General features: G+C 41.6%; 1 protein-coding gene across 2 annotated transcripts in view; it reads right to left on the reverse strand.

Annotated features, from left to right (window-relative positions):
- The window catches only part of LOC101171549 (nidogen-1), a 40,036-nt gene that overhangs the window by 2,218 nt on the left and 23,910 nt on the right, over positions 1-13,908 (reverse strand). For both annotated transcript variants that reach the window (XM_011481096.3, XM_020704775.2), the window contains 11 exons: positions 12,656-12,793; positions 11,810-11,938; positions 10,117-10,260; positions 8,109-8,237; positions 5,888-6,130; positions 5,561-5,733; positions 3,609-3,735; positions 2,630-2,801; positions 1,588-1,745; positions 1,388-1,511; positions 1,071-1,183 (listed from right to left, as the gene is read on the reverse strand). In XM_011481096.3, the coding sequence (XP_011479398.1) occupies positions 1,071-1,183; positions 1,388-1,511; positions 1,588-1,745; positions 2,630-2,801; positions 3,609-3,735; positions 5,561-5,733; positions 5,888-6,130; positions 8,109-8,237; positions 10,117-10,260; positions 11,810-11,938; positions 12,656-12,793 (1,650 nt within the window). The remainder of the gene's footprint in view (positions 1-1,070; positions 1,184-1,387; positions 1,512-1,587; positions 1,746-2,629; positions 2,802-3,608; positions 3,736-5,560; positions 5,734-5,887; positions 6,131-8,108; positions 8,238-10,116; positions 10,261-11,809; positions 11,939-12,655; positions 12,794-13,908) is intronic.

Raw genomic sequence — 13,908 nt, forward strand, 5'->3', positions numbered from 1 at the left:
TTTTTACCGATCAGAGACTCTTATTTGACTGGAGGTGCTCTCATGACGACGGCAAGGACCAGAATGTTCTCTCAGTTTTTCTTCCTTTTTACATCTTTGAGCAAAACGTTCCCCCAAAACTCACAAAAATGAGCATGCACCCATTCTGTGAGAATAAATTGTAGACAACGTGATCCACCTCCATCCCCCACTACCCAAAGAAAATGGACATCACAGCAACCAAAACAGTCAAAAATAATAAATGGGGCAAAAATCTCTTAGGGACTCAAAAAAAAAAAGGTTCAAAATCCACTAGTGTCGGGGATATCCAAAGTAAGTTTTGGCATTATTTGGGACGGCCACAGGACCTACGGCTTGGAGACCATCTTGTGGCAATGTATGACATTTGGCAATGTTTACATTTTCGCACAATATGGGAAAAGAGCACTTTTGTTTACGTGATCTTCACAAAAAAAAAGAAAAAACACACGGTCACCAAGGAAATGCAAAAAAGGTACTCTAACTGATTCTTCCTAAAATTACACAGACCTGTTTGTTGCCCCTGACAACCCAAACATATCATTTATGCTATGGAGATTAAACCAACATAAAAGTCGCCACATGAATTTGTCCCATGCAGCTCTGACTGGGGTGGCAAAGGCACAAGGGGGGGGAGTGAGGGGCGTGTGGCAGCCGCTCACAGGCCACACAATGCCGCTTGCACCTTTCTTTTGGTTTGTTTTCAGGCACTTCAGTCTCTAGAATGGACCAAACATGAAAAAGACGCAGGATGACATGCAGTTACGACAGCTTCACACTTGCCCAAAACAAACTGACCAAGAAAAAAAAAAAAAGAAAATCTACAAGTCCTCTGACTATCACGCATTGCTCAGCAGTGTCTTAGATAAAACGTTTTGGTCTAAATACACATTCATTCACACAGCTGCTCAACTGCACCAGAGTTCACTTGCAAGCAAAATCTGACTTGAGGCAGAACAGAGTTCAGAAGAGCTTCCACACTCGCAAAACAGAGCAGACTGGTCCGGCGTGGACCAGACAGCTCAGTGTGAACGCTAACACACCAGTCTTACCCTGTGAACACTGCGTTGGAGTCGTGGTGATGCCGTACAGCCGGGACCGTTTCTGTGGTAGAAACTCGTCTGTCTCAGTCTGTGTGTGGCGGTCCACAGCTACCACTGCCTCCCTGTGAAGTGCCACAAACTCAACACTTTACAAAGATGCCGCTCCAAGCAGTGAAACTCAGACATCAGCATTTTCTGAACAGTTTTAATTGAATATTCAGAGCCCGAAGATGAGCAACTGTCAGAGACGTTCTCACAAATGCAGGAAAATAAACAACTAGGTTAACTCAAAAAAGGAGTCATGTCAGGCCGAGTTTGTGTTTTACCTCTTCCAGTCTGTATAATAGAGATTCTTTCCAAATGACACCAAAGCAAATGGATATTGGATCCCTTCAACTATTTGCCTCCTGAGCCGGCGGTGCAGATCCATGCACTCCACCCTCTGAGTTCCTGCAGATCAACACAGATCGGCCAGTCAGGGCGATTGGTGAGATTCTCTGAAACGTTTCCAGCAGCGGTTCCTCGCCTGCGTCTGCCCAGCAGAGCTGCTGGTTGTCCGCGTCCAGAGTCAAACCGTTGGGGAGCCCGAGGTCTTCCTCGACAAGGACGCTCCGCTCGGTCCCGTCCATGTTTGACATCTCGATTTTGGGTCCGTCTCTGTCCCAGTCTGCCCAGTAGATCCGCCTGAGACGAGCAGGACCAAACAATGTCAGTCTACAGATATTTTCGTCCTTCTCAGAGCTGTTTTGGTAATAAATACATGGAACTGGTTTATTTAAATCAATCAAAACAAAAAAAACTAAATAGCTATCCATACATGTATCAAACATGGGATAATTAGTCAAGAACTGATTGGGAAATTATTAAAAAAAAATGAAAGAATAAAAAAGATACAGAAATGAACACACACACATATATACACTAATATCCATTCTTCTACAACCAGATACACATGAAAATGATGCTATTATTGTTATTCGTATTATAAATAGACATATTACACTTGTTCTGACGGTACATGACACATTAAATCCATTATAAAATGAACACAATACCTCTTTTTAAACCAACAATAATGAAGCAATAACAGTATTAAAACCACATTAAATATTATTTTCTGTTGAAATCTCCAACTCTATCTTGGCTTTTCATTTGACGTCTTGTTTTTCTTTAGGTATAGTTGTTGTATAATGCTTTACCTCTTTTTGTTTTTACTTTTCTATAGTTTTTATTGCACTCCCACCCGCCTAACTTTCCCTAAAATCCATAGTTTTCGTTCCACCTGTGAAGTAGTTCCTGTGAATTCCTTCAGACACATCTGGTTTTGCATGAATGCCACATTTTCCTGCAGCTTTGATGCTGTTTACCATTCTAGAACGCTGGATTCTATGATTAATAAAACGAATCATAAAGTCAGCCACAAATGACTTCATAAAGTAACAGCAACTTTACATTCTACCTTCCCATGATGCACCACAAACATTTTTTTTTTTGTCTGTGAGCACATGTTTCTGCTGAACCCACAAAACGTTAGATTGAGAAGTTAGGTTTTTTTTTCCAAAACTCACCCATACGCTGGGTTGGTGACGATGGGTCGGGGATTGACCAGGTCTGTATCAAAAAGGACCAGGCGCTGGCTGCCGTCCAGTTTGGACACCTCGATGGTGTCCCGCATGGAGTCGGTCCAGAAAAGAAGACGGGCCACATCATCCACGGCGATGCCTTCAGGACTCTGAAGCTCTGAGGAGGGAACAACATATAATTGAGGTTCAGACATCACAACCATCTGTCAGGAAAGACGGTGCGACACACAGGAAGTCAGTCCTTTAACGGGGCAGAAATCGTAATTCTGAGGGTGGATGACAATGTTCGCTTTTGAGAAGGACAATGGTTGTGGTCACGTGGTTCCTAGTCTGTTTCAAGCTTTTTGAGGTTGGTGGTATTGACCATTTGACCAGATTTAACATTACTGACCAGTCAACCAAAAGCACAAACTTGTGGTTGTGCAATAAGCCACCTAGAGGTCACCTGGTAAACTGCATCTAGTTTCCGTTCCGTTTCTGTTTTCATTTAAGCTTCAGTCTCAGAGTTTTATTTGGTTAGATACGCCAAAAAGGTCCTGTTTTAAATAGCTGTTTACAAGCGTAGTCTTATTTGGCAAAACTGAACACTGATGGCTTTTGTTGTGACCCAGGAAATGTCCCCATTGAGATTAAGAATCTCTTTTGGTACGGAGTCCTGGCTAGGAGGAAAGAAATTACATTTACAATAAAAATGTAATCTATTTAAAACATTAAATAAAGAAAAATGATTTGATGTAAAACAGGTAAAGTTAAAAGTGACTTTCTCTTCCATTCTCAGCCTGGATTTAAAAATATGGATAGTGAGATGATGTGATGAACACAGTAAAAAAAACACAGCAGATTAACAGAAACAGCAGAGAGCAACAGATCAAGAAAATGTATGGCAAAGCTGAGCTTAATAGCACATGTTGGACTTTATGAATAATAAGAGGCTTGTCATGAGCATTAATAGCATCTGCTGTACCTTTCGTGACAACTGGGATAATGTCTCCTCCACTCAGGCTGGCCTTGCTGATTGCAGGTCCGGTGATGTCCGTCCAGTAAACCATTCTCTCCACGCAGTCGAAGGCAACGGCGATCACCACCCGGTCCTGATGGAGAACGCAGCTCAGATCATCTGATCAAAGTTTACTTTCTCTCTCAGGGAGAATCAATAATGCTCATCTTTGTTTTTACCCATGAATTCTGACAGTCAGGCAAGTGACCGATGCTCTGAAAGACTGTTAATCTGTACCTGTGAAGTTTACTTCAAGCTCAATTTAAGTTCAATTGACTTTTGTTTGTTTTGAAGTTTCACAGTAAAATAAAGGCTTTCCATGTGTATAAACCCTACACACATAGTTTATTTACATGTATGTCAGTGGAACAGTTGGTACTGTGATGGAGATGGAAAAAAAAACCGCCCCCACATTTTTTGTTTGTTTGTTTTGTCCTGTCCAACAGCTAGGCAGACATATGAGAGCTGAGGGCCTCTTGTGTTGGACATATTTTGCTTTAACAAGAGGGGTCATTAATCTTCAGACAAACCAAAGGTATGTCTGAATAAACCCCTTTTGTAATTGAGGCCAAACTTTATTAATTTCAATCATGTTTGAAAATCTTCAGTGTTGGACCGGACGGAAAAGGAAAGAAGGGAAGAAGAGAGAGGGACGCTAGAGAGAGAGGGGAGGGGGGGGGGGGGGGGGGGTTAGGAGGGTGATAATAGGAGGGGGGGGGGGGGGGGGATAAGACCATGAAGCAGCTTAGAGCAGACAGGTTTACTGGTTGTTTATCATTACGGGAAGGTTCAAATGTAGTACAAAAAGGGCGGGGCCTAATCGCACACACTCAAATGTTATCAACACACCTGCTAGCTGCAAAAATGTCCACATGTCAACATGTACACAAAACAGATAGTGTTCACAAACGCATACCTATGCCTTCAAACCAACTAGTGTGAAATATTGCATTCATTCAATCATGCAAACTATTAGTGCAAAGGTGAGCTAACACCTGTGCTCAGGTGAGTGTTTATGTTGGAATGTATATTTTGAGGGGGAGGGGTGTGTGTACTAATGGGGTGCTGTTAAAAATGCCCCCACATTTTTTCCGTTTGGTTTTTAATCTGCATCTGAAAAAAGTTTTATTTTGAAAAACTATTGGATTCCCTTCACAAAATCCGTCAATTCCACTTTAACAGTTATGAGTAGGGAGCCAGTTTGGCTCGTGCTGGTTTGCGGCGCCTTCCGTCCGTGAAACCAGGGTTCAAATCCGGGCTGCTCCCTGTTCCCTTCTCTGCTCCTGTGCCAGTCCCAAGCCCAGATAAATTGGGAGGGTTGCGTAAAACATTGCCAAGTTAACCATGCGACTCATCCTCGAAGGAGAGGTTGTTTCACTGTGGCGACCCCTGATGGGAAAAGCCAAAAGTGAAAGAAGACTTTGACAGTTATAAGTAAAGGGAAAATCTATGTAACATTTCAATGGTTTTTGAAAAAAATTTAATGTAAAAATTAAGTTTCAGGCAGCTGCAGATGTTTTACAGAGGATGAAGATAAACTTGACCCTCAATATTTAGGGAAAACTGAAAGCAAAATTAAAAAAAGAAATCCAGACACCCATGTCAGCCTCATACGGGCCGGTCTGTGAAAATATTGTCTGACATTAAATCGCTCTGTGGCCTGAAAAACGTTGAGTGATCAACTTAGCCTGCACAGTCCAAGTGTTCGGATACTTTCTGAGATGAAAATCTTCTCCTCAGACTTGCATCATAATTCAGTATTTGACATGTTCAGATACAGCTTTTACTTGGTTTTAAAATATAATTTGACGTTTTTCTAAATGTAAATGAGGAAAAGTTGCTTCTGTGTGCTGACCCAGACCTACTAGAGAGATTTAGCGGCCCCAGTACCGAGGTTTTCACACTGCGATTGATCTTACGGGGATGTGAAGCAGAGGTCTGGCCTCTTCTGTCTTTATCTTGTATCCATCCAGCGGGACATGTTCAATCTTCCCACTCTGGGCAAACACCAGGTGAGTTCCCGGAGAGATGGGGTGAATGTCGGGCCGTGGGGTGGGGCCCCCAGGGGCTGGAGTCACGGCCTGGTTGATGCCTGCAAAGACAATCTGACTCGAATGGAGGTCTGAAGGATCAAGATTCAAGCCTGAATACGTAAAACTGATGGAGCTTCAGTCAGTTTTTCTGACATGGAGTCCAATTATAAATACTTCATAACATGACTTTATAATTCGAGGCAGAGAACTCACACAGGGCGGTGTTGACGGCTCCAGTGCGAGTGTCAGGGATCTCCTGTCCGTTGGCGTCCACACACCAACACTGTCCGATGCTGGAGTGGCACTGCGTGGGCTCGTAGGCGCCATGCTGGTCGCACTGAGGGACGTACTGAGCGACGACCGGCCGAGGACGGAAGAAAGAGAGGAAGCCGGATCCCGAAGGGGCGGCAGTTTGGGCGTTTTGTCTTTGCAGCTCACACGGAGTTTTCTCGCGCTCTGGTGCACAGAAAAAAACACAAATACACTTTAAAAGAAACATTTTCGTAACCTAAATGGACAGCTGAACTTTTGCAATAAGAAATAGAAAGCATATTTTGGTTTAGACACTTCAGGTCCCACTCCAATAATCTTTTTTTGTTCTATTTTCAAAGCGTCCCCAGTGGTCTTTTTAGTTATGATTATGCCGTGTTTATCCAAAATCAAAACACCTGTGTTGGCATTTCTGCAGAGCGGCAGGAGTTCAATGGAACTTTTTTTTTTGTTGCAGGCCAGGCCATGCACTAAGTAAGCCCGCCCCTGCTTCCCAACATCTACCTGTTTACACTCTCTCTTGCTAGCTTACAGCCCGTCACAACCTAACATTATCGCATCAACAAAAACCGTGAGCAATATCAGAGCTATCCAGCCGTACAGTTTAGATCCAGATTCCAGCTCAGATGAGGAAAACAAAGACGTTCATGGATGTATTTGTCTGCAAGTGGATGCATCAGAATGGAGAGGAGCAGAGAGCTTGGGGCTCGCTCGTTGTAGCCTCTACGTCACAAGCTTTTTCCAATTTTTCACAAAGATTTTTCCAATGCCTTTTTGTTTCTGCTCCTGATTCACAATGATTTTAATAAACGAATACTTAGAAATACAATTTTAAACTTCATCTTCTGTATAAATGTCCTTGATCATCAGAAAAATGCCACAAGAGCAAAATATACCCCTTTCATCTGAGTGGGTCTTTAAGAAGAGAAGTGCATGAATTCATTTGAAACAACAATATTTTGTGAATTTTACTATCAGAATTGGAAAAAGTTGTTGCAGTTTGACTATCTGGAAACTGCAAACGGGAAAAAAAAACATGTGCTCTGGAAGACGATGCAGTCACAGAGCGTTGTCTGATCTGAAGGACACAACACGCAGAAGCCATAACAGCCCCATCTGACAGACAGCCGGGCGAGTGTCAGCTGTGACTGTCTGCTCCGCAGCAATCAGACCAGAGGCGGCGGGCCGAACATCAAAGACCGACTGCTGAGAAAAAGGAAGCTGAAGGTGTGCTGCTTCAGGAGAGAGGGTGCAGGGAAAAGTTCTGACAGTACGTGATGCCCTGCAGCTGTCAGGGAGGCCACAAAACAGATGGAAATATGACAGAAACCCTGAGACGGACTCAAGTTGTAATTAGCTCTCAGATCCTGACACTTGAAATCACCGTAGGAGCCCGCAGCTTTGGGTCGACAGGAAGTGGGTAATGCACAACAACCACTCAGTCTATGAGAGTAAAAATGGGGTGAGAAAACAGATTACTGCAAAATAAAAGAATTCTTATTACATGCAAAATAAAAGACTTATTGGAGGAAAATTGTTGGATCATCAAAGAGCATTCCTATGTTTCTTTCTTTCTCTTTGTGGTAAAAATTCTTGAAAGAATTCCAGTCGTTGTTCATGACCGAAGCAGCTGTTCTGAAAATGAAGATTACAGCTCTGGAAATCACAGTCACATATTTTTTTAGCAGCTGGCAGACAAATGCTAAGCAGGGAGGAGGCTGCAGACAAAAAGAAGAAAACGTTTTTTTTATGGTGATCCATGGTGAGCGGCCCCCAATGCTGCTGGTTCTCTTTCTCTTTTACAACAGTCAGACGGTGAATGAAGGACTTTCCCAAAGAGTGCTCCATCAGTTTGTTTTTATAGTTCTCTGTCATATCTTTACCCCTTTGACATAAAACTTAAAGTCTCACTCCGATCATCTTTTAATCTGTTTTTCTGTGTGACTGTGTGGCCCTGCAACAAACTGGCGACCTGTCCAGCATATACCATGCAACAGTAGCCAAGGCTCTGGCAGCCCCGCGACCCCGACAGGGATCATGGGTAATTGATGGAGTTTTAGATACTTTTTTTTCTTCCAACTGGACAGTACTTTGATTAACTGAGGTTGTTTAGAAATGTGCGCCATGAATGAATCGGATTGATTTACTGAGTCTGGTTCCTCACCTGTGGACGCAGGGCTGCACCTAAAGCCGTCTCCATGGAAACCTGGACGGCACTGGCAGCTGTAGGAGCCCTGTGTGTTTGAGCAGAGAGCATCCCGGTGGCATGGCTCCTGCAGACACTCGTCAACATCTGGACAGGTAGGAGGAGAACAGGTGAAGCTTTGGATCAGAGGTCTGCAGCCTTTGACTCAGTGGGGCGCGAATTTGAAAATGATAAATGGTGTATACTTGTATAGCACTTTACCAACTTCTTAGAAGGCCCAAAGCGCTTTACAGTCACAGTTCCATTCACCCATGTACACACACATTCACACACGGATGACGGCTCTGCTGCTGAACCCAGGCGCCAAGCTACCACCAGAGGCAAGGTGGGGTTCAGTGTTTTGCCCAAGGACACTTTGACACACGGCGGTAACTGAACCTGCAATCTTCCGATGACAGGTTGACCGCCCCACCTCTGCACCACGACTGCCCTAGAGCAATTAAAAAGTGTTTTCTAAAAGACATTAGATTTAAAAAAAAATATGCTTACCCTCAGAGATTGAATACACAAAAAGTTGAACTTGGAACAAAAAAAATTAACTGTTTTTTTCATCACTTTTTTCAGTGAGTGAAACAAAAACAAAACTTTGGTTCCAAGAGGTCAACGTTGTTGTAACAATCTAGACTAAATAATGAAAATTTTGCACTTGTTCGAATTGCATTTAAACCATAAAAACACAATCTTACTTATGTAAATGTTAAATATGTAATCCACAAATGTATCAACTAGCCGTAAACAGAAAATGGTAAATGGCGTATACTTATATAGCGCCTTTCTTCCTACAAGGACAAAGCGCTTTACAGTCACAGACCCAGTCAAACACACATTCACTTACTCAGAAAAGGTCTGCCTGCTAAAAGGGATCTCCATCACGTGTTAAAGTGTCTAAGTATCATCCACAGGAATGTCTGCAGAGCGCTGAGCTGTCACTATTACTCACTAATCTGCAATGTGTGACAACATGTGCAGATCAAAAGCAAAAAGCATCTCTTTTTATCAATACTCCATAACGATTTTTTGTCAAACACAGATCAGCATGTCGACTGATCCAGCAGGTGTTTTCTTCCTTGTGCTTCATTCATGTATGAGTGTGTGAGTGATTTTTTTTTTTTAAATATTGCTGCAGACCACTAACAATCTGTTCACAGGCTGCTGCAGTTCACTGCATCCCCATCTGCATTGCAAACTCTAAACACCAAACATACTATACTGATTAAATCAGAAACCTAACCACAACCCACAGAAGCTAAAAAACTATTTGCATATGTTTTTGGTCCCAACCCCTCAAGATCAGACCCTGGGTGGCGTGACAGTCAGGGAGGGTGTGTCTTTGGGAGAGTTTCCTCTTAAAGATGAGCAGCTTGACTGCAGGATAGAGCTGATAAGAAGCACGTGGGCCACTCAGGATGAAGATCTCCTCTGCTGACGTCTCCTTTTCTACAGTGTTGTGCTCCATGCACCCACCAATATCTAAGTCAAAAACAAGACTGACTTCTTCACAAAATACCCAACATTAGCTATATACACAGGCCTGTTCATTTTGATTAGTAGATTTAGTAGATTTTTGTCTTTTTTTGGTGATTTAATGTTTTTTTTTAGTTTAAACAGTAAATTGTTTTGTTGCAGAGTTTTGAGTTTTTTGTCGGTTCATCGTTTTAAAGAGAGGCTGATTCTTAAGCATTTTGAGGAGAAAACTGCAATTGAAAGTTTGAATCATGAGGAGAAGCTGAACTTCCAGAATGAAGCACGCTCAGGATTTGGTGGAAGTTTGTGCTCTCATGGTAAAATCAGAGTGGGGGGCTGGTTTCCCATAAAAATGTAGACAAGAAGAGTTCATACAAAAACTTTGTTTGCAGTGAGTTTCAAACCCTGGCTTATTAGATAAATATAATAAAGTCACAAAAGCCATAACTGATATTCTGCCAAAGCTATTAAATACTTGGCTGAAAAAGTCCGTCAGTCTCACCCTGACATCGGCGGCCGTCCCCCTCAAACCCTGACAGACAGGAGCACATGTAGGCGGAGCCTCCGGTGTAGCTGCACATCGCTCTCTCTGGAACGTCGCAGTCATGGCTTTCCCTCCTGCAGTGATCCACCGGCCGCTGCTCCTCTGTAAAACACCCATGACAAAGCCTTAGAGCTCCAGAGGAGCTGACAGATCAAAGTTTTATCCTGCAGTTTCTTTATTTGCTAGCTGCTGTTTTATTTTAAACAACAGTACTGTATGTGAGAACTGGAGCGAGGGAATGTGACGTCACCCATAGAAAATGATTTACTTCCGGCTCCAACCAAATGAAGTCAATTCAATCCCCATTTCTCCGCACTAGGAACACCGCCATGATGGCACCGGACGTCATCATTAAGCAGTGATTAGTCCGAGTCGGTCTGAGTCGACGCTTCTATGGCAACTACTCTCGCTAATTAGGAGTGAGCTTGTCGGAAGACCCCACCCCTACAAATTGGAAGGGGGTCACTCGGTCCAGTTCTCACAGTCAATGATAGCAACAGGAACTTACTTCACAGTTTTACACTACGTATATCGTTTCTTTATTCAAAAATTGAATGTATCAGATTAAATATTGCATCTTGTTTTAAGTTTTTCTGTTATCATTGCAGAAATCCAGTTTAACACGTTTTCTTTACTTTTTTAAAAGTGAATATGTGGACCATCACCTCTGTTTGGTTTGTTTGCCACTTCTATGTTCTTGGTTCTGGTAATGTTGTTTGTTTGGACTTTATTTGAAAATTAAGCTATTTACAGCTGTCTTTGTTTCATCCTTGGTGTGTTTAGGTGTCTAGTTTCCGACTTGGACCAATCACCACTTAATGATGTCGTCTGAATCCAACATGGCGACGTCCGTATCTCATAAAAATGGCGACTGATTGACTTCATTACTTCATTACAGTCAATGGTTCTACAGCACCACTTCCTGATCAAAGGACAGAAAAATAAGGCTCCTTGTTGCCAATGAGACATGTTTGCTTTTATATTATCAATGGTGTCAAACTTCAATAGCTTAACGAGTTTTATGGACATCTAACTTTCTATTTCTGTAGTGGGTTTTTAATGCAACAACTAGATTTTATTTGAATAAGGATGTTTTTCTAAAATCAAAATGCAACAAATTCATTGCAGGTCTGCGAGTGTTTGTGCTGATCCTCTTGTTCTACGTCTCATTAGCGTGAATGTATTTCCAATCATACATAGAAATGTTTTTTTTTTCTTTTAAGGTGATGCAGCACCGATTTAATTCAGGACTGCTGCAGATCTGGATGACATAGTTGTGAGTTAGCGACATTCCACGTAAAGGTCTTTCCAGTCAGCTTTTGAGTTCACATATGAAACCACAGGCCAGATGAGATTACAGGTACAGAAACTGAAACATGCAACCCTGCAAACTAGATTACAGAGTAAAACTTCACAGAAAAAGTTTGAAAACTACTATGGTTAAGAGAAAAGCAACTTTTAGAGCTACTTTTTTCTGAATAAAAAGTGGTTTGGGGCTCAAGCCTATGTTTGCTGGAAGAGTCCGTTTATGTTGGGTGAAAGCCTTAGTTTGAGCATGTTTGCAGCTTTCTGAACAGCTGTGTTTTTTAAACTGGGGACTCTTCCATATAAAGCGACAGTCTGCCCACCCACACAAACAGTTGGGACATACCTATGCAGGTCTTTCTGTCAGCGGCGAACACAAAGCCGGGGGAGCACTCGCAGCGGAAAGATCCGGGCTGATTAAAGCAGACGGCGTTGGGTCCACACAGCCGGGAGGTGTACTGGCACTCGTCTATGTCTAAAAAAAACAGACAACATAAAAATAGATTATTAGAGAATATTACTGATAAACTTACAATGTTATTAACACCTGAAGGGACATAATATGTAATAAAATGAGAATTATGGATTTTTCATTTAAAATTTGCTGATTTAATCGAGCAAACAGCATCAACAAGACATTCAACAGAGTTTAGGAAGGAAAATGAGATGTTTGTGTAAAAAAAACCTCACATCCTCACTCCAAAGAGTTCATACGTGGGTTGGTCTGCTTTGCATTTTATCACAAGACTGACTGTTGTTCTGAAGTTTGCTTTCGTCAAAAAGTTTCTTGTGAATATTTGTTTTCATATGTAATTATTGTATGTATTAAATATGCTCAATGACCATAAAACTTTCATTTTTTTAGTGGTTGAGATTACAGAAGGTACTTGGAACTACTTTTGTGGTTGTTTAAAGTAGAAAAAAAATAGATTAAAACACAGTTCTTGCCTGAATTAAATCATTTACTTGTAGACAACAGATTTATTATCCTAAGTTTTTTTAATTTAGTGGTTAAATGACATAAAATAAAACATTTACTGCAAAAAAATGTTATAATGTAGTTTGTGCTTTTTAAGTTTATAGTGTTTCTCTTTTCTAATCTTATCTTTTTTAATTGTGAAGCATTCACACGCTTTCCGCATGAACTTTTTGTAAAATGAGAAGAATTTAGAGGAAGATAGTAGTGTGTTACCATCACAGAGGTGTCCGTCTCCACTGAAACCAGCTGTACATTCACAGCTGAACTGGGAGCCTTCAGCCGCTCTGCACACTGCATTGATGTCACAGTCGTGCCCACCAGTGAAACAGGGATTCTGCTCTGAAGGGTCACCTGACAGAAAAAAAGAAACAATTTTCAGCTGAAAAGCAACAAAAACTTGAAATTCCTCTTTTAAAGCTTTGGAACAAACATAATTCACAGTAAACTAAACTAAACCAGTAACTTAATTTCCCGCCTTTTCTTTATAGCCAATCAAAAGCATATTTCTGCTTTTAATTTTGTGGACGTTTAGGGTTTTGCCAACATGTCGTGTCATGACATGCTCTGGGTCATCCATCTGTGATCTGAGTTGACCCCACCTGTATAAAGACAGCGTTGGCCCAGAGCCTAACGCCAAAAGACCATATACTATTACATGCACATTTTTGTATCACCAACAAGTCTTTCATTTATTCGCATTCCTAAGATCTCTCTTTATTGAAATGGCTTAAAACGTTTTGAGTTAGAAAGTGCTGTTACTATTCAGAGAGTTTTAGGGGAAAATCCTTTAAAAAAGTATTTAAACAACAGAGGAGTGGTGCTTTGCAGTTAAAGATTGAGCACACAGCAAAATTCTTTTACTGTGTGGGGTAAGTTTAACAACAATAAAAGTTACTAGCTATTGTCTGCAGACTTGAATGCTCCTCTTTCTTAAAAAAAAAAAAAAAAAAAAAAAAAAAAAAACATATGTCTCAGGGACACTTGTTGTCATAGCAACTGGACTTAACCACGTCAATACACCTCGCGTGTCACTGCAGTCCATACAGTCCTTTTATTGTCCTTTCTTCGTCACTCTGATGCAGATATGAACTGAATCTTGGGCATCAGCATTTTTTCACTGAAGCTTCTCTCCCTTCAAGAAAGCAATAAAAAACTGTTTTCATGGTGCAGCTTCACCTTGGAGCTGCTAATTTAAAAAAAATCGCCTCGCAGGAAACCTGACCCAGATGTTTCACTTTCTGCCAGCTAACACCAGCTGGATCAAGTTGTTTGTGTAACTCAGAGACCCTCTTATAAGCTCCACCTGCACATCTACCTCCAGCACGTCTTTGCTAATTAAAAAAAGCAGGAAAAAAGAAAAAGAACAAAAAAAAAGTTTGACCTGAAAGACTGACCTTCACCCCCCCACTAATCCCCCTTCCAGCCTTTCTGATAGCAGCTGAAGAAACACAGCCATGCTCAGATTA

This window comes from Oryzias latipes, chromosome 1, assembly GCF_002234675.1.
Source record: "Oryzias latipes chromosome 1, ASM223467v1".
Lineage (NCBI taxonomy): Eukaryota > Metazoa > Chordata > Actinopteri > Beloniformes > Adrianichthyidae > Oryzias > Oryzias latipes.